Genomic DNA, 21,270 nt, shown 5'->3' on the forward strand with positions numbered 1-21,270 from the left:
CTTTTTTCCACCGGCTGTGAGGTGAAGACCACATGATCCCAAGATGCTGCACTCAAACTTGGCGCCATCAAACTACGCCTTAGTTTTGAATAGGCGCCCTCTAGTGGATGGAAAAATTACATAGTGCACCTTTAATTCTAAACATTTCACTGAAGTAAAACAATTAAAAGGAAATTCTCATTATGAAATAAATGTTTTTCTCTAATACACATTGGCCACAATTAACAACTTTTTTATTTAAAATTTTTTCCAACCTCCTTTTGCCAAGAGCTTTGAGTCTCCTCCTATAATGCCTAATGAGTTTGGTGAACACCTGTCAAGAGATCAGAGACCATTCTTTCATACCGAGTCTCTCCAGATCAGGGGTGGGCAACGTCGGTCCTGGAGTGCCGCTGTCCTGCTGAGTTTAACTCGTTGCCTTATCAGACAATGAATTGTATGGCAGCGTTTGTGCATGAAGGCACCTCATAAAACTGATTTGGAGGCAGTTTAACAGTTTAATGATCTACAGCAAAATAGCGTTAGCCTTGGTGGTAACTAAGAGAATCCTGAATTGCTATAGTAGTAATTTCTCTCTAGAAATGACATCAGAAGTGGAAAACTTTGGCCAAAAATGTACATTTACAAACAAACTGACCAACAAATGCAACTTTCAGACGCCATCTTTCTTTTCTAGCTCAACTGTCATCGAATGGAACGTATATAGGATTGTGGTCTTGCGGGTGTCCGAGAACTATTGTGGGATTGGTCATACATTTAAAGTGGGCGTGGTTAATGCGGAGAAACGCAGATGACCGGCACCTGCTTTTCTCATGAAGTATGGAATGTACTGGCCAGAACGAACTTTGTTCTTGCCACCTCGAGAAAACAAACAAATTTCTTTGTTCTTGAAGAGTATGTCCCAAGCTTGAGACAGGTAGTGACGCAAACACTGGATTCAGATGTGCCTTGATGCATTTGCAGAAAGCAGCATTTTCCAGTTTTTGGACGCAGCCATTTATTAGCATGTTCAGGTGTGTTTAATTAGAGTTTGAGGTTAACACTACAGTGGCTCTCTCTGCTCCAGATCCTTCAAATTCCCAAGTCCTCTTTTTTAGAATTGAGGTCAGGGGACTGGCATGGCCATGGCACGGCCTTAATTTTGCGCTCAGTGACCCATTTTATGTTGATTTTGATGTTTGTTTTGGATCATTGTCCTGAAGGAAGATCCAACCACAGCCCATTATAAGTTTTCTAGCAGAGGCTGTCAGGTTATGATTTTTTTTTCATGATACCATGGATCTAAGCAAGATTCCAGGACCTCCAGCAAAAAATAGGCCCACAATTTCAAAGATCTAGTGGTATATATAGTGGTATAGTGGTGTACCCCAAGACTTGGTTTTACTTTAATGTGATTGATGATTAAGTGTATTTGGCCCTTGTTTCCTCATATTTATACTCCTATGAAACAGGCAGTGATGGCTAGGTAATTTCATGTTTCTAGTACTCAGTTGTTGTACAAATTGTAAATATGAAGTGGAATGTACTTCATGCATATTTTTTACTTATAAGATTTTCTAGGAGTAGGCCTACAAATAATAAACATGCATTATTGAAATAGATGGCTTTTTTCACATTCAGTTTTACTACAATGAAAGTGTGTGTGTGATAGATATATATATATATATATATATATATATATATATATATATATATATATATATATATATATATATATATATATATATACTTAAAATGAAAGATCAAAAGGATAAATGCAGATTTTTATCAAACTTTTATCAAATTTACCAAGGGTGGCAATATTTTTGACCATGATTGACCACTTCACAAATAGGGTACAATTTGGTGTCCAGTTAATTAAACGCATTAGAAGCTCTATTTTTATTTGTTGTAAGAACTATATGATGTTTGACAAACTATTATCTAAAATGAACGTGAACATAGCGTTTTTTTCAACACTTTAAATATCCCTGTCTCCTCTTAAAATTGTGATTTGTCCTGTCCTGTTCGTTATCAGGCCTTTTTTTGTACCCTATTTGTAGAGGTTTTGCTGTCCACATGAAATGTGGGACTTAAAAATATTAAGATTGTGCCACACAGGAAGTGCTGCACACACAAGAAGCAGCGAATATGAGATGAAAGGAGAAAAACCTAAAGACATTAGAAAAGACTACAAGTCTGCTTTTATTGAAATATATGTTTTATAATAATTATTAATAATACATTTTAATATCAAGATGCTCCCTTATTGGTATAGTTTTGTGCCGTTTATCTGATTTTTAGTGGCGTGGTAAAGGTCATTCGATGAATATGATATTGGAGTAAGCGAAAAGACTTCACTGATCATGATTGGACATATTTATTTTTCATCTGACATGCTTTACACGTCAAACCTTACAATATATTCAGCATTATTGTAAAATACTTTGCAAAATACATGCTTGCTTGTTTGTTGTTTTCAGTATATACAGTGTTGGTTAATAAGCAGTTGCAGTTCTAATCTGTTGCTCTTCCCAGAGCACAGCACATTTGTAACCCAAAATAGCTGTTGAGTTGACACTTTGACACTGTGACACCATCTCTTTAAGTAAATGTGCTTCCTATCAATTTGTTCACTCGTCTTCCACATCTACACACTGTTCACATGAATAGAGACACTCTTCACTTCACTTTCTTAGGTCTGAATCTCATGTATTAGTCTCTCTCAGCACTGATACTTATTTTACCAACCACTACTTCTTTTTCTCCCTAGGCTCACTGACTTTTAAAGTGAGACAGACTGCTGTGCCCTTTGTAAAGCTTTGCCTGATAACTCTTAATGGTTATGTGCCACAATATTTATGCTCATATCTGTATTCCATGCTTTTGTTTTACCTTTTTTAGAGTGTTGGGCAACCTTCTAACTGAAGGTGCAATGTTTTGTAAGGATTATTTCTTATTGCAAAATCATTTCTTATTCTCATTTTGAAAATAAGAAATTTCAACTTCATAAAGGGAATTAAAAATATATTTCAGGCTCAGTTGTCATTGCGATTTTACTTTTTCTTGAAATGTTTCATAATTGGAGGACAGAACAGTATTGGAAAGGTTGTATGAAAAGAATGTACATATGTTAATATATTAGAAAATACCTTCATGTATATCTTTTTTTCACTATTTTTAATTGTACTGTTTCAAATTTCTTTTTTCTTTAAACCCTCTATTTGAAAAAAGATGCATTTCTTTGTGATTATATGACTGTGGATTAGGCCATGTACATGCATACAACTGTATGCACACACTTTCATTGGTATTAACCCGTCATTCACATACACACACACTGTACTGTCCACCATGACCACTGTGAGTGAAGCAGGAGGCTCTGGATTTTGTATAAATGTACATTTACTGTAACCCTGTGAATGATGTTACAGTTGAATAATTTGTAGTATTGCTATTGGTTTATTTTCTATGAAAGAACATTTGTGGACCGTTACGTTTTTCTTCAATAAAATATGGAGCAAGGGTCAGTGTCATGAGTCATGTGAAAACTGCTCTTAAAACAAAACTAAAAAAGAACAAAAAAGGTCTACTTGTATTGATTGTGTTGTGGATTTTGTTCTGCTGCTCCAGGCCACCAGAGGGAGCTATATGCTGCAAAATTAGATCAAGGTATGTTGATGTGCTTTTGAGGCACATATAATTAGCAGCACATATATTTAGCTTGAGATATCACGAAAAGTTTAATGTGTAACTGGTTTTCATCTGATCATATCATTTGTTTGAAATGTTTGATTTCATGTTTTTGCATGTCATAACTGACAAATGGCTTTTTGTCCGAAACCATCTTAATATTGTTCTTGGATTAATGTGCTGATATAGCATGCTCAAGTGTCCTTGATTATATCTTGAAATACCACTTACGCTTGCCATGTTTCTTTCCCTATATCTTTTAATTTCCTGCAGGTCATTTGAAAAGTTTTTTTTGTTTGTACTGTCATTTAAACTCATGTTTTTAAACTCATATTTTTTAAAGAGAGATAGGGAATATGCTTTTCCAGTGGTAGTATCAGAATGATTAGAAATGTTGTGTGGACTAATTCAGACCATAATTTGCCGTTTTCAGCCATTTTTTTACTCTTTTTTGCAGGTGGTTTGTGACTATCCAACCAGTAGCAGACATTGGGACTTGGAGTGTTCTGGAAAACTTTTTTTTCCAGCTCCATTTGGTGTTGCTAAATGTTTTAGGTGACTTACTGGATACCAATTTTGCATTCGCAGTCATGACAAATAGGGGTCAAGTAAATACACATCAACGGCTAATCTTTGAAACACGATCAAACTGTGTCATGCCCATCTGATAAATGTAGTATCACCTTGTTGGCTGCAGTGGCAACTAATCCCAGTGGAATTAGCCACCACAACAAACCACACCAAAAGTACAATGAAACATTAATCCAGTAATCCTGTAATCTGTACTAAATACGTGGCCACGTATTATTCTACATATACAATCTCCATTGAATCGGTCAGTACTGTTGTAATTAAAAGTGCTTTAATGATATGGCCCAGTTTCGTTGATCCCTTGTAGATAGAACGCCAATGCTGTGCATTCAAGTGGGTGTCCTAGTTTCCGAGACATTCATATTTTGTGACTATTGGTGCTTTCTCCCAACTCGAACCATTTTTTATTTTGTGGCCAGTTGTCTCAACATTGCAAAGGTTCAGCTGGGGTGACAGTATTTTGCCCTTGGGTATGTTGGTAAGGATCATGCAGAGTGAGAGCCCAGAATGCACCTGGAAGAAAAGTGTGTCGCCATGTCCTCAGCCGAGCCCGACAGGTGCACTTTTTGGGACCACTGGCATGCAGTCTTCTTGCCATGTGTGAATGTGTATGTGAATGAGATTATCTCATCTTTCTCTTTAAAGACCCTGTTGAAAGAAACCAAGCTGGATGATCTTTTCCACTAAGCCCTGCCATGCACGCTCCTTGATTAATAGTTTCTGTAACATGAGATTGAATCAACTCAACTCTGCCAAAGCAAAGCACACAGATTTATCGTCATTTTACTTTCTTACGTGTGAGTTAGATCACAGTAAGTAGCACTTTGTCCTTTCCTGTTGTGTCCCATCCAAAATCCAGCTGTGTCAAACAGTAGGTTGCTTGTGATATTTATTATTTATTCATATGCAAGACTTTAATTGTGAATGGAAAATCTGCACAGCTTTCCTGACACTTCCAAATGCCCTACTGAGAAGATATCCTGAACCTACTGTACCTTCCGTTGCACTAATGAACTTGACATTTGTTTCTTTTACAGGGACCTGGGAGGAAGTAACATTTCAGACAAGCTGATATTTTTCAAAGATGTGCCACATGAAAAAGGTCAAAGGCAAGTCTTCTTTTTTTCTGTTGATGCCTGGCAGAAAGGTCAAGGTTACAATATGACCTATAGGAGTATTGTGTAATTCCATTGGGCTGTACCATGCCATTCTCCAGTGCATGTGATGTAAGAGGAAAGCTGTCTGTGGTCACAGCATGTGTTCTGTTTGCCTGGAGATTTACAGCAGCACAGAAGTAAACATGAATTCAGAAGACAGAGCGACAAAAATAAACAACAGCAGCTGGAAAAGCGATGAGTAATGACCGCTTTCATGAACGCACTGGAAAAGAGGTACTGTCAAAATCTTTTCGTATTCCCTTCGATTCATGTAAAATGTGGATGTTTTGAAAGCTTTGACATTTTCAGGACAGCCATAACATTCAGGATATAAAGTGTGATTAAAGTGTGCGGCTGTGACGAAGTCGGGAGGTTTGAGTGCAATTAGAAGGCAAGGATGTTTTCCGTAGAGGTTCACACAGTTATTCACACCATCTCTTACTTTCAGGGCAGTAATCTGTATGCACACAGCCCCATGTTAATCGTCACATGCATCACCATGGCAATGGAGACAGAATATGAAATCAGACACTACGCAGACTGAATCGAAGGACAAAAAAACTTGATTAAATGCAAAAACAGACAAGTCATTAGCTGTTTATCCAGGATGGAAGAAGACTTGCAACCATAGCCTTACGTCAAATGTGTTATGGGCACCATGGTTCAACTGGGATCCAATCAAGAGCAAAAGCATATGGACCAAGATACAGATCAGCACAAAGTGTACATTTGAATTAAAGAATCAGAATTTCCTTCTGACTGTGGATAAACCGTGTGGGCTACACCTCCCCTTCCATCGTCACATTCCCCTCCCCTCTAAATGCCCCCAGCGCTTCCCAGTCTCTAGTTCACTCGTCTCTGTTTACCTCTTTGCTAATCCCTCGCATCGCACTCTCTCTCTTCCCCACATTCTCTCGATAGAGAATCTCCTCCCCTTTCAAGCTCAGAGCCAGCGGGCTGCCACACGACCCACACTGGCTGCTACATGATCTCCTGGAAAACAGAGCTCCGTGTCTTTGTAGCTGCTTGCTGCTGCTCCAACATTTGTAGATTGCAATCCAGGAGACAAGAAAAGATGCCTTCGCGACAACCCTGACTCCTGACATCTCCAGATGCGCCCCTGTCCCCTTTCCTAGTATCTCGCCCCCTGACCCTTTACCCCGTCCCCTCTCCTCTACCCCTCTTCAAACCTCCCTCACTTAATCCCCCCAATCTCCCCCTCACCTCGTACCCTCTTGACAATGTTCTCATGTGTTCGTTGGCTTCAGCCTTTCCTTGCCTTGCTATCCTCTACCTTGTTAACTTGGGGGTATAACTGCCCATCTAACTGCTTATGTCCGGATCATCACACCGTGGACTGCACAGGTCAAGGACTTACCCGTCTTCCAGACTCCATCCCTTTGGACATACGGAGACTCCTTCTGTCTAACAACTGGATTCCCTGGATCCCTTCTGATTTCCTGGTTCTCTATAGTGATTTGGTCTACCTGGATCTAAGAAATAACTCCCTAACCAGCCTGGAGCCTGGGACTTTGAGCACATCCTCCAGACTGGTCTATCTAGACCTGGGGAGCAACAATTTGACTGAGATTCCCTCTGGAACTTTTGGGGAGTCCCGTAGTCTGATCAAGCTCCGACTGGGGAACAATCCGTATTTGAACATGGTCAGCAGGGACGCCTTCTTGGGCCTCACCTCCTTACGAGAGCTTGAGCTGGAGAGGAATGCCCTCTCTGGCCTGGACGTCGGAGTGTTGAGCCATTTGCCTTCCTTACGGTTGATACGCCTGGAAGGGAACCCCTGGGTGTGCAATTGCAACTTTGCCAAACTCTTCCTGTGGCTGTTGGAAAATCGTCACAAGCTCCCAACTGGTAAGCTGCTTAAATCTTGCTTTTGTGATCTGCATCCATCTGCATGAAATAATGTCATACAATTTTTTTCCCCGAATAAACACTAGAAACCTTTTCAATCACTTGAACCCTTTGGTGGTTCACTTGTGGACGGTTCAAATGGTCAATAAAACTAAGGGTGAGAAGTGTGGATGCATAAAATCTACTGGGTTGTACATGTGGGTGAACTGATTTTGTTTTGGATAGAGATGCTTAAAATATTGGCGCTTGCAACTGAGACTGAACTAATTTGACTCATCACATTAGCATGATAGGCTAGCAATATAATAATTAAGATTTTGAGTTTTAAATAACACTTGTGATAGTGCATAGCTTCACTGCATCTTGTATTTTACTGAATAATGCATGAGAATGTTTTCAAAGAGGTCGATACACTGTAGGTGATCACTAAAATATGCAAAATATTATTTTGCATAATTCATGAAACATATGCCACATAACATCTTCCATAATTATCATCTCATGGCTTATCCTCTTTGTTGAAGTTAATTTGAGTGGTAACTAAAGGATGAAATTGAGTGAACTGTACCCTCTTGGATACAGTATCTGTTGGTCATTAGGTCACTTACCACTAGTCTACTTTAAATATGGATGCATGAACCTCACTGTCCCTTAGAAGCACAGGTCACGTTTCTCTCCCTGTGTCTGTTTTGGAGAAACAGGTCTGTTTGAGTTTCAAGATACAAACATGTTAATATGCAATACATTTGTTTGGGTTTTGGTCACACATATACATTTATGTATTGTATATGATTGGAAACTTAACCAAATATTATGACTGTTTGATTAACGGCTATTTTTTAATAAATCATAGTTATCCTCATAGGTGTGAATCTTTCTGATTTGATTAAACTCCATATTTAGGAAAATATTTGCTTAATCATCAATCATTTGAAGTTTATTTGACTGATTCTGCAGCTTATGATTTGAGACAAGAGGCTGAGATCCTATCTGACTGTACTGTACATTTTTACATTTATAACTAATAAATCAGTTCATTTTCAGAGTAATATTAACTTTACTCATTAATTATACAGGATGTTTGTTCTTTTGTCAACAGAGACCAGTCTTTTGTCCCATTTACAGATATTTGCAGTCTAAAAGATATTTTATGAAAAACACTTATATTATTATAATTTGCAGATTCTTAACAAGTTGTGGATCATTAACTATTGTACACTGCTTTCTGTATTAACTTTGAATTTACTATTACATTCAATCCTGAAAATAATGATGATATACTGAATTCAGTATTATTTTTGGTTTAAAAAAACTAAATTGTGTGATTACATCTTGTATTGATGAACAATTGTAGCGAAGATCCAGAGACACCATATTGATTATATTGTGTGAAGATGTTTAAGACAGCCCAGATATCTATTATATATTTATATTCATACATTTGGCAGACGCTTTTACCAAAATTTACATCGAATTCAAAGTATACATTTTATCAGTCCATGTATTTCCTGACAATTAAACCCACAGCCTTGTGTTACGTCATATAAAGCTATAAATGGCGGGCTGTTGCAGAAAAAAAAAAAAAAACGTTTCTTTATTTATTGCAATTTTAATAAGTAACAAAATGATACACAGTCCTTTAAAGGGGACTTCAAAAGTCCTTTAAAACTTTCCCTTGAGCTTTTGATATATAAAAGGTCATGTTAATATAAAAATATCCTTTAAGTGTCAGAGCTGAAAACATCCTTGTTAGTCAAGAATATTTTTAAGCTTTTATAGACACCAGGCCCAGAAAACGATCGTGTGCTTCTTCCTTTTGTCATCATGTGGCGAAACACCGGCTCTACAGAATAATAAGCACGTCTAATTCAGTAGCCCCGCCCACCGACTCATGGAGCCGTTCGGATCACGCTAGCCAGCCGCAATAAACATGCCGAAGAAGATAGCAAGATAATGAGGAAGAACACCTTCGCTGCATAAGCTTCCTTCGGATCCTAATATCAGGAATATGGGATACTTCATTTATTTTTAATGACGTTCCAGCTCACGTGTGGAAGACATTGTATATGTGTTCGCAATTGCTACATTTCACTGTGGAATCTTTTATAAACAAGTCTCAGGTTACGCTAAATTGGGAAACACAATGCCTTCTATATTGGATCCGACAGGAATGGTGCAATACACTTATGGGAGTAAAACGTCTTTTTTATATGTAATAGTAGTCCCGGGGCTACTTTTACATGTTTTCCAGACGGGCTACCAAAACGTAAGCCCGTCGGCAGGCCGGTGAATCTCAAATAGTGAAATAATATTCCTTTCTTGAATTGGGGCACGTGTGTGTGTGTGTGCGTGGTTTCGGTTGCCGCTTTCAAAACAATCCCTCCCTCATGTCAACTGAACTGACAGGGGAGCTGAAGCTCATTAAATATGCAAATCTTATCCAATCCTAGCCCTGGGCGTTTCCTTCTAAGTCTCCAGTGTGGCGCGCCCATCAAAACCCAGCGTTCAGGAGAGAGCCTCAAAACCAGTGTAGAAAATAGCCTATTACTGATTAGTTATGATGTTTTTGAATGTAAAAACCACCCAAACATCATCAATTGACCTCAGTATACTTAAAAAAAAAAAAAAGCCAGTTCATGACACATTTAAATACATCAGAATCCACCATAATGTAGTCTTTAATTTAGATAGACTAGTTTAAACTTCTTACAGTGTAGTAATTCTTGTGATTGGGTATGGATGGACACGTTACATCCATTATTCAACCCAACATTGAATCTGATACTGATGATAGCACACTTCTGGCACACTTTCAGTTGCCTGGTAATTTGATAGCCAGGTGGAGAATCAAGGGCAAGAACCAAGATTTCCACCAATACAGTGCTGAATATATAAGTAAAGCATGTGTAGTGTTGACAGGAGCACACACGGCTCTTTAAACAACCCTCAAAGGTCAACAGACAGAGCCTGAGAGGTTGCCATGTCATATAATATCACAATTAAGCCAACAAGTTATGCATTAACCGCAAGATAACATGCACAATGGTAGCAAAAAGGATGGGATTTTTCAGGCTGAGATATCTGAGCACATTAATCGGATGCATTGAATGAATTCAGTGTAATCTGAATAGAGAAATAGGATTCATATATCCAGCTTTATTATACGCCAGAGGCGAAGCTTTGATTCATTTCACTGTTGCAAACATAAGAACATAGCAGTGTCCTCCTCGTGTTACACATATGTGGTGACAGCAGGCAACACGACACTAGTCGGCTGACTGAGCTTGTGGCTGCTGTGAGAATTTTCTAAATGGGTAAAAGCATGTGCTGCACGCGTGTTAGTCATTTGTGATTTTCACTCTGGGAGATCTCCAGTGTAAAACGCTGATGCTCTAGCATGATAAAACGTTAGATGAGCTTGTAGAGATGGGCAAACGGCCACGTGACAGACTCAACAAAGGAGGCTGAGGTCACTAAATCCCCTGCATGTGGAAAACCCCTTCTGGATGGAGTGACTCATCCGCACTTACTGCCTCACACGTTTGACGATGATGTCGACTGACTTTAGCCAATGACATGAACAAACATGGTGGCATTCTATTATGACATGGGTGGTTAAATATGAATAAGAATAGCATTTCTTTTCGTTTAATTCAAAAATTCCCTGTTTCAAATCTTTTGTTCTACGTTCCTAAGCAACTACACAGAATCACAAGGGGTTTTGAGCGTGTGAACACAATTAAAGGAGAGATGGGGCTCTGGAGCTCTGCTGCTCTGTTGTGTCTGTCTGTCAGCGTGGCTGTATTACGTAGGCGATGTTCCGCTTTAAATCTGTCATCTGGTGTCCGCTGATCACACGGCTGAAAGGAGATTAAACCTCCTTCTGTGAAAATCCAAATACAAACCAACGAGGAAAATTTCACAAATGTTACCCATAAAGACAGGGAGGGAAAAAAAATTGGAAAGCATCCCATCTAACATCTTATCTTGATGTTATGTAATGGGAGTTTTCTGAGTCATAGCTGCAACGGTGTTATTGCCAGATACAAAAAATGTCCAAATATCACCATGCTATATAGGGGTCTGTATACTGATTGTATGATGAGATGTTCATTTCTGTAAGCACATTATGTAGTCTTATTTCCTGTAGATCATATGTACTATTTTTGAGTGGAAACATTCAAAGATTTGATATTAGTAATGATATTAAGATTTTGGTATTTGTATGATATTAAAGCATTTTTTTTAACCTGATCTCAAATGTGAGCACTTTGTGTTTCAGTGCAAACCAAAGCATGAATTTGTAAAACGACTTCATTCTAGGTGTAGCTCCCCCATCAAAATAGCACTTCAATGAAATACTGTTGAGTGTTATCATGCATGTTCAGCTGGAAATATAACCTTGAGTTTGTGTGCTTGTGTGTGTGTGGGTTAATGAAATCCACTTGCTCATTTATTATCCTTTGAAGCGATACACTGTCTGAATATGTGACCATCAAATGGCATTTAAAGAGCTGAAATAAAATGAGGGTTTGAATGGGAAATATAAACTGAAACAGACACTACAATTTTTCAAAGTCTTATGCTCACTAAGGCAGCATTTATTTGATCAAAATACTGTAACACAGTAATTTTTTTTAAATATTACACTTTAAATTACTGTTCTCTATTTTTATATATTTTTAATGTAATTTATACTTGTTATGGCAAAGCTGAATTTGCCAGCATCATTACTCCAGTCTTCAGTGTCACGTGACCCTTCAAAAATCAGAAAACATTTCTTCTTATTATCAATGTTGAAAGCCATTGTGCTGCTTAATATATTTGTAGAAACTGATACATTTCAAGATTGTTTGTTGAATAGAAAGTTCGAAAGAAAATTATTTATTTGCAATATTTTTTGTAACATTATACATGTTTTTGATTGATTCATTTAATACATACTTCCTGAATAAAATTATTTCTTCTTTAAAAAAATCTTACTGACTCCAAACACGCACTATGGCATTGCATCGTGTACCTGAAATGTTGGTAAATATTTGTGCAGATTGGCTTTCATTCTATCATATTATGATGTGTAATGAAAGGTTGAGATAAAAAATTAAAAAAGAAGACAAAACAGGGTGCTTGGATAATGTTTGTGCATGATATTGTGCGGCTGAGGATGCTTGAGACATTAGTGACCTGACATGTGAGCTGGTTCGGAAACTCATACAAGTCCGGTAACTGAACACTGGTCATGAGAGACTAAACTGAATGTTCCATGAACTCTTCAAAAGATTCACTGTGCCTTCTTTATCGAGACATTTCTTTTAAAGGTTTCATACAATGAGAGAGCACATTTTTCTTTATTTTTAATATTTTAGAATTCAAAACTTCCTCCCTAGTCCAAAAACACACAAAAAAAACTAAATAAATAAGCTAAAGTGTGTGTCAGATTCGTGGGTAGAATTAACAGTTTGTACTGTTTAAAAATCATTATGTCTATGGAGAGTCCCCACAAAGATACCAAAACCTAATGTGTGTGTGTGTGTGTATATGTTTTTCTATCCCAGTGGGGACTCGTGTTACCGTGGGGACATTGATTGATGTTCCCATAAGGAAAAAAGCTTATAAATCATAAAGAATAATTTTGAAAATGTACAAATCCTGAAAGTTGTTTGCAATGGGCCAGTTTTGGTGTAGGGTTAGTGTAGGGGGATTACCATTACGTTGATGTAATGTCCCCATAAAGTCCCCATAAAACATAGAATCCTTACTGTGTGTGTGTGTGTGTGTGTGTGTGAGAGCCTGTTTATGTGGACACAAATTTATATAACTACATGGGTATTACACTGGTATTACACTAAAAATGTGGTTAATGACGACATTTCAAATGTCCTCATATTTCAGATAGCTTTAAAAGCATACTAAATGATATTTTTGTGTTAGGTAGGTTTAGGGGCAGGGGCAATGTAGGGATAGAAAATACGGTTTGTACGGTATAAAAACCATTACGCCTATGGAGAGTCCCTGTAAACCACATAGACCAACGTGTGTGTGTGTGTGTGTGTGTGTGTGTGTGTGTGTGTGTGTGTGTGTGTGTGTGTGTGTGTGTGTGTGTGTGTGTGTGTGTGTGTGTTAGGGCTGTCAAGCGATTAAACATTGAAATCGAATTAATTACATGATGTGCCGATCTCATCAATTTTGGCTGTGAAATTAAGTCACTATTTTCTTAGATGAGAAAATCATTGAAAGACATTTCAAAAAGTAGCTTTAGAAAGAAGTATTTTGATTCAGTGAAAATGTATTAAGCTGCAGCTACGTTAAAATGACGTACAGGTCTGAGCCTGGGCAGGGTGCATTAAAAGTATCTTTATGTATGTATGTACAGTATCTGTCTGTCTGTCTGTCTGTCTGTCCATCTATCCATATCTCTCTCTCTCTCTCTCTCTCTCTCTCTCTCTCTCTCTCCATCTGTCTCCGTCCATCTCTCCATCCATCCATGGAATAAAAATATTAAAAACACCACATTGTATAGACTGTGTATATTTTCAATGATAATTTCCCCCCCTCTCCGTCTGTCTCTTTTCCAGGGTTAGAGGGTATGGAGTGCTCTCTTCCAGTGGATGGGCGGCAGGTGTCACTCAGTGTGCTTACTGAGGACAGTTTCCGGGAGTGTCGGGGACTGCTGACTCTCACTGATTATCTCATAGTGATTTTTTCTGGAATTTGTATTTCAGTGGCAGCCATTATTGCCAGTTTCTTTCTGGCTTCCACTATCCACTGTTTCCAGCGGCTCAAATCCAAAAGGACAGATGAAGAGGAAGCAGAGGACTGAGGGGTCTTACTTGACAGAATGGAAGTTACAAATTACCCATAAGTCAACACACAATGGAAGCCAAGAGATTGGATAAAGGTGTGAATCACCTTATTTCCATGACACAAGAACACTGAATTAGGCCCCTGTGCAACTAAGGTGAGGCCGTTGTCTCGCATCTCACAACCTTCACTCGTAATGCTTGAAGAAGCATCACGTTTTTATACTTGAACACCAATGATTGAATTGAGCCTTAAGACTGAAACTGTTCCTGAAAATGCAGTTTATGAAACCACTATCTCATGCCCCTGTATTCAAAAGTAATCAGCATTATATTTTGACATCAGATAGCAACAATGGTCTTTTTATGGAAATGTGCAAGTTAATTCGTATTTTCTACATGAGTTATTTTTGGTATTGTATACATGAATCTTGCTCCGTTGTAGTAAGGTTTAGCTACTTGCACTTTAAAGTACATAAGACATTGCACACAATCCCAGTGAGCCATACTGTAAGCCATTTTTCATAAATCATAATGGCACTTATCACCAAAGAATTAACATAAAATGAGCATATATTGTGATGTAAATGTTTAATGGAAGGGTTCAAAACACCATTATAAATATTGTAAGACATGTTTGGCTGTTGTCTGTAACCTACAACAACTTCATAAATGTCATGCATACTCTTAATATAGAACACTTGCTGTAGTTACAGATGGGTCAAAATTATTTATCAAGTAATTAAGGTATTTTAAAGGCTAAATTAAAAGGGAACTTTTGTCCTTCATTTTATGTCAATTCTGTCTTGTTAATTCTTTCCTTTTTTACTTTATGTTATGACTAAATAAACATTGACGCCAAAGTGTTTGAAATGATGAATATCATGTCTTAATCTTTGTTTTTTGTTTTTTCCAATGTTGTACCGGACCTCAAATGGTAAAACGTCTCGTCATACTCATTTAGGAATGACGTGAATCCCATACATTTTCATTTCAAAACGGCCATATTTGAGAAAAATGTCACATGCTTTATACATAGATTGTTTCAAAGCAGCTTTACTGGGATAACAGGAAAAATATTCTAAGATGCAAATAGTTCATTTTGGAAAACAATTTGACTATTCCTTAGCCTGGTCCTACCAGACTCTTGTACATTTAATTTGTATGGAGAGTATCCATTGACAAGCGTTAACTTCCTTGAAGGCGGGTACTCTGTTGAAGTTTAAAACTATTGGATCTGCCCAGATCCACTCTGGATCTGCCATAACCAATCACTAATGTTTTGTCATCTCAAACCATAGACTGAAGCGCAAGACTTCAACATCATCGTTTTCAGCCACTCCCTCTTTTCGCTGATTGGACCAGTTAAAATTTGATCTGAGAAAATCAGTGAATATACCGCAATCCCAAACGAGTATAGCCTGACAAGCCAGACCCACATCAAGATGTTTGGTCTGGAAACTCACCATTGACAGGGCTCAATCCGAGTGGCGGGATAAACGGTTGTCTTTCAAACTCCCTCTGCACGCGATAGGATAGCGCTACAACCAACCAGAGCAACGTGAAGCGGAGCTCGTTGATAGATTAAACTTTCGCCGTATCCGGTCAGCAAAACTCCAAACACATCTTCCCTTTTAGAATGACTTCAGTGCCTTTCTTTGTTCTTTTCTCAGAGAAAAGCTCAACTCCAAGTCTTCCAGAAAGCTGATTTGAAAGACCGCCGTTCGCCAGCTTCTGTGTTTACTAGCAGCACGTAAGCGCAACTCTGCCGTCATTATGTTAAGCCCCGCCCACAGACTCTATACATGATGTGATTGGCCCGACCAGAGTTTGTTTTTTCCAGCTCAGAACTGTATTGAGAGTTGCTAGACGACACTCGCGGCAGATTAGATTTGCTGCCGTTAGGGTGCGTCTAGATTTCTAGGCTAAAACGAGTACTGAAGGGAAATGAAAATTGAGCGGAAGTACGTAGGGGGCGGAGCCAGGCTACATATTTCTACCATATTGTTCCGAATATACAAATGCATTAAACAAGTGTGCAATGAACTACAGTGTGTCAGAGTGTAATGTTAGAAGATCGGAAATGCGATCTTGTTAAAGACACTAACAGTCAACAAAAAAAGCTTACCATCTAATGGCTCATTCACACAGAATGCTTGTTTGCCGGAATGAGGAAATAGATTAAAAAAAATTTTTTAAAGGTGAAATGAATTTAAAGGTCCACTGAAATAAATATCAAAATTGATTTTTTTTTTAGCTTTTAGTATGATTATGTTAGCCTTAAAGTTATGAATAAGCTGGTGTGTTCCAAAACAATGACAAAATTCGCATTTAGGAGATAAGCATTCAAAACGTAGTCTCTCACTTCTGTTAAAATGAACATCTAGTGTGTTTACATAGAAAAACAATGGAAAAGTAGCACATTAGACTGGAATTTGTTTTGTGTGTGATGGCATAAGAGGGTTTGCGTGCCATGCTGACAAGACCAAACTTCCAACAAATGTGATTTTAAACTGTGATTCTGAAAGTCTTTGTATTTTCGCCTGCCGAAAAAAAAAATCTTTATAAAAAAATATATATATTTTTTTCTTTTCTTTTTTTCTTTTTCTTTTTTTTCCAAAAGATACAGCTTGAAATTTGTATTCAGAACAATACGATCATTATTGGGGCAAACTTGTCCCTCTCAGAGTCAATGCTGGTTATAGCACTGCACTGATTATAGTCACGCACTGACGTGACGTGACAGTCTAAAACAAAGATGCTTGACGCAGGAGGATGATGAAATCACATTTAATTAAAGCTGCGAGCAGCGATGACGGGCCCAAGCCGGGGGCACCGCCACCCCGGTGGCATCAGCTTAACTGTGCGCAGAAGGCCAATAGGCATTTAATATGGGAAAAAATAAATAAAGGGACTATGTCAAAGTCATTTGAATTCACCTCATTAACTGCAGAAACTGGTGCTGCTATGACCAGGAACCACAACAGTCACATCTATGAGATCAATTACATTTTATTCACTAATTTTATGTCAGATGATGTCAAATGTCAATTTCAAAATGAGTGCAGAATACTGTCCAAATGCTGAAGTTGTATTATCCTTACACTTCTCTTTGTGTTTTTGACCTACCGTAGCTTCTGTTTGTTCACCAGTCTTATGCAGTAAAAAACATGCATGTTTTTATTTTAATATGTGTGGCATTCAATATTTTTAAAAATATAAATAAATAAATAAATCTAAATCACAGAATCCACAAAAAAGATTTTAATATCAGTGTCAGGTAAGAGTAATATACATGCACAATTTTGTAAGTCCAGAAGGCCTGTATATTTTTTAAAGATATGTTATATTTTGTGTGGTTTTTTTAACTTATTTTTCACATCAAAGTGATAGCTATTTGTGATAGCCTATGATATAAAAGCGTTAAATTATGACAATCAAGAGACAAGGTGACACACACACACACACACACACACACACACACACACACACACACACAGAGTGAGAGAGACCCACCACACGCACACACACACACACACACACACACACACACACACACACACACACACACACACACACACACACACACACACACACACACAGAGTGAGAGAGACCCCCCCCACCACACACACACACACTCACGCACACACACACACACAGAGTGAGCCTGAGAGAGTGGGGGGGGGGGTAAGGACAGACAGAAAGAGAGAGGCATAGACTGATTCCGATTGAACAAGGTTTGAAACAAAAAATTAAATTTACATTCTCAAAAGAACTCATTCTGTGTGATTTATAAGCTTTTGTACCCATTGGGACCTCAATTTAGGTGACACGAGTGCCCATGAGTCTGTGTGCATTCAGGTTGAAGTCCCCACCAGGCTAGAAAAACATGAATATTGAACAAGATTTTAAACAAAAAATAATAATAAAATCTAAATGGTCGGAGAAAATTATTTGAAAAAGAAACTCAAATGTGTTTTTTTTATGTTAGTATTTTAGTTTTAAGAATTAATCTTCAAATACAAAATGTTAAAGAAAACCAATATATTGATAAAAAAAATACAAAAAGTACATTCATTTTTATTCTTTCTGTGTTTGGTGACTATAGATAAAACTAGCCAAGTGTTTTATTTTTATACATTTTTCTCAAAGACTTATCCAGCCGTGTTCATAAATAAGGCTATACTCCCACCTTCTTTGTATTAACACAATTATTAAACTAATTATATAAAAAATATTGTCAATGCCTGTCAAATCTTCAGTGTCCTTTGTTTCATGTTGACCGAGTTGACTTTAGTATTTATCTAAAGGTCTTTTTATATTTGTATTTTTACAATTACGAAACTAATTATATAAAACGATATTGTCAATGCTCTACAAATTAACTGGTTCCATACTTTTTCCATTTTTTTATTCAAACCCAGAATATATATATATATATATATATATATATATATATATATATATATATATATATATATATATATATATATATATATATATATATATTTATCCTTTAATGCTGGCCAAAGCACACAGCAATAAAAGAGCTAATCTTTTCCTCATCAAAATGCAACTGGCACCCATCCCCCATCAGACACACACACACACACACACACACACACACACACACACACACACACACACACACACACACACACACACACACACACACACAGTCAGAGTCACATGTCTGGTCTCTGGTGTGCTATCTTTCTGGGGACTCATAGACATAATGGTTTTTATGCTGTAAAAACCATATATTCTGTCCTCCTACACTGCTCCTACCCTAAACCTACCCATCACACAAAACTTTCTGCATTTTCACATTTTCAAAAGAACTCATTCTGTCTGATTTATAAGCTTTTGTACCCATTGGGACGTCCCCATGAGTCTTTGTGCATTCAGGTTTAAGTCCCCACCAGGCTAAAAAAACATTCACACATACACACACACACACACACACACACACACACACAGAGGCAAGGTTTTTTTTCTTGAAAACTTATACAATATTGCCCTCTACTGGTCATTTAAATGAGAGCATAAGTGTTGAGAAAAAAAAAGAAAAAAAAACTGTGATTATATAGAATAACCAGCAGGTGGGAGTATAGCCTTATTTATGAACCAGGCACTGGTGTGCTTATTTTGTGTTTTTTAGGCTTTTGCTAAGGGAACACCGTTTGAGATATCCAATAACCATTCGCATTTTAGCATCTTCTGTATATTTACTTCATGTTGTCCGAGTTTGGAGGAGATTGAATGAATTGCTTTTGAGGAGAAGGTAAAAACTCAGAGCTCGCTTTCAACTTTTTCTCATTTTCAAACCAGATTATCTAACTTCCTGTTGGTCAGAGCTAATGACAGTAAATCAGAAAGTTGTCCGGCTCGAAAAGTACAATATATATACCGAGTTTGGTGAATGTAGATAAAACTAACCCCCCACTTTGGACAAAAGATGGCGCTATTGAGCCCCTCTACCACGCCCGTTTCTGAATCTTTGCTTGCATCTTCTGGACAGCATGTCAGATGTGTGTGTTGAGTTTCATGCAATTTCAAGCATGCTAAGAGTCTCAAAAACACATAAAAAGATTATTAGACTTTGACACGTTGCCATGACAACAGTATTTCAAGAATCAGGAATCCATTCATATGTCTATATCTGCCATGTTTTGACATTAAACTGATGAAGTTTGAAGTGAATCGGGTGAAAATAAGATGGGGATTTAAAGCAATTTTGAAAGTGACACACTTCCTGCTGCCAGTTGGTGGCGCTATAACTTTGACTCACAAAAGTCATATCCATGTGATCGGCCTCCTACAACGAACACACATCTGAAGTTTCATCAAAATGAATTAATGTATGCAGAAGTTATAACACACTTCCTGTTTCCCTTTTCTCGCCATAAATTTGTCTCTTCGCCACGGCCAAACCGTTTGAGATATCAAAAAGTTGCTCGCAATTTGGCATCCTCAGTGTGTTGACTTCACGCTGACCGAGTTTGGTGCTGATCGGGTGAATCGTCTAGGAGGAGTATCGCAAATTCCACAGCATGCGTTCCACAGCATGCGTTCAACAACCCCTAATAGCTCACTTCCTGTTGGGCTGACGCATAACTTAGAGCACGAAAGTTGTTCGGCCCGATGAGCTCTATGTGTGTACCGAGTTTCATATATGTACGTGCAAGTGTGTTTGATTTATAGACCACGTTTTCAGAGCCCACTTTAGGGGGCGCTGTCGAGCCCCCCTGCCACGCCCGGGTCCCAGCCTCAGCCCGGCCCTGATGGCCGCGCATTCTGATGCGTGTGCAAAGTTTCAAGAGTTTTCGAGCACGGGAAGGGCCCCAAAAATGCCCAAATAGTCGCGTAAAAAAATAATAATAAATAATAATAACAAATAATCCTTAGAAGAACAATAGGGCTCTTCGCCCTTTCAGGGCTTGGGCCCTAATAAAACACCAGGAACCACAGAGACGCACACCAGCACAAAACTTCAATACAAGACCATGAACAGAAGACACCTGAGGGTTGAACAGGTGAGAGACTAATCAATAAAACAATGAATCACGACAAGCAATGATTATATTAAGCTATTTTAGAGCTCAAATAATGATTATTTTCTATTCAATCTCTTCACTGTCTTATGCAGTGCCGCTTTCTGCCACCATCTCGTGAAAATAAGTTCCTGCAGGTGCAACCAATAACATGCTGTATCACTCCTCCTTCACTTTGACCCAGAAAAAGCCCTGGAACCTTTCAAAGTGCAAAGCAAACAATGGAGCAAATGCAGTGCCTTTATGTAATCTCATTTTATTTCTGCTGCACATAGTCTTTTTAGGTTGATGCTGGAGGAGGTTTTTTCTCGATAAAAGCTTTTAAAATCAAGCTTAATATATTTGCTGTCAGATATCCATGACTGGGCAACAGTGACGTTTGCGTTTTACTCAGTGACATGAACTGAACCGACGACAGAGGAAAACAAGGGACATGAACTATCGGCTCCCCGATCACCCCGCAGATGGAGAGAGGATGGAAAACATACTAGGCTTATTTGTGCTCATTTTCTAGGTGAAAAGTTGAATAAGACAGGAAAGAGTCTGTCAAAATGAGGCTCTCCGATAGCCAGATCTCGTTGTTGCTATGGTTACGTGTCTGTGGGCCAGTTTTGTTGAATTCAGAC

At 38.1% G+C, this 21,270-nt stretch overlaps 1 protein-coding gene across 1 annotated transcript; it reads left to right on the forward strand.

Moving 5' to 3' along the window:
- The first annotated feature begins 4,074 nt into the window (after positions 1-4,074).
- On the forward strand, positions 4,075-14,969 carry lrrc38a (leucine rich repeat containing 38a). The gene is made up of 3 exons (XM_067446317.1): positions 4,075-5,654; positions 5,869-7,289; positions 13,865-14,969. The coding sequence occupies exons 2-3, from the start codon at positions 6,662-6,664 to the stop codon at positions 14,107-14,109; spliced, it is 873 nt and encodes a 290-aa protein (XP_067302418.1). The 5' UTR covers positions 4,075-5,654; positions 5,869-6,661; the 3' UTR covers positions 14,110-14,969.
- Positions 14,970-21,270: the final 6,301 nt, after the last annotated feature.

This window comes from Pseudorasbora parva, chromosome 6, assembly GCF_024679245.1.
Source record: "Pseudorasbora parva isolate DD20220531a chromosome 6, ASM2467924v1, whole genome shotgun sequence".
NCBI classification, from domain to species: Eukaryota; Metazoa; Chordata; class Actinopteri; order Cypriniformes; family Gobionidae; genus Pseudorasbora; species Pseudorasbora parva.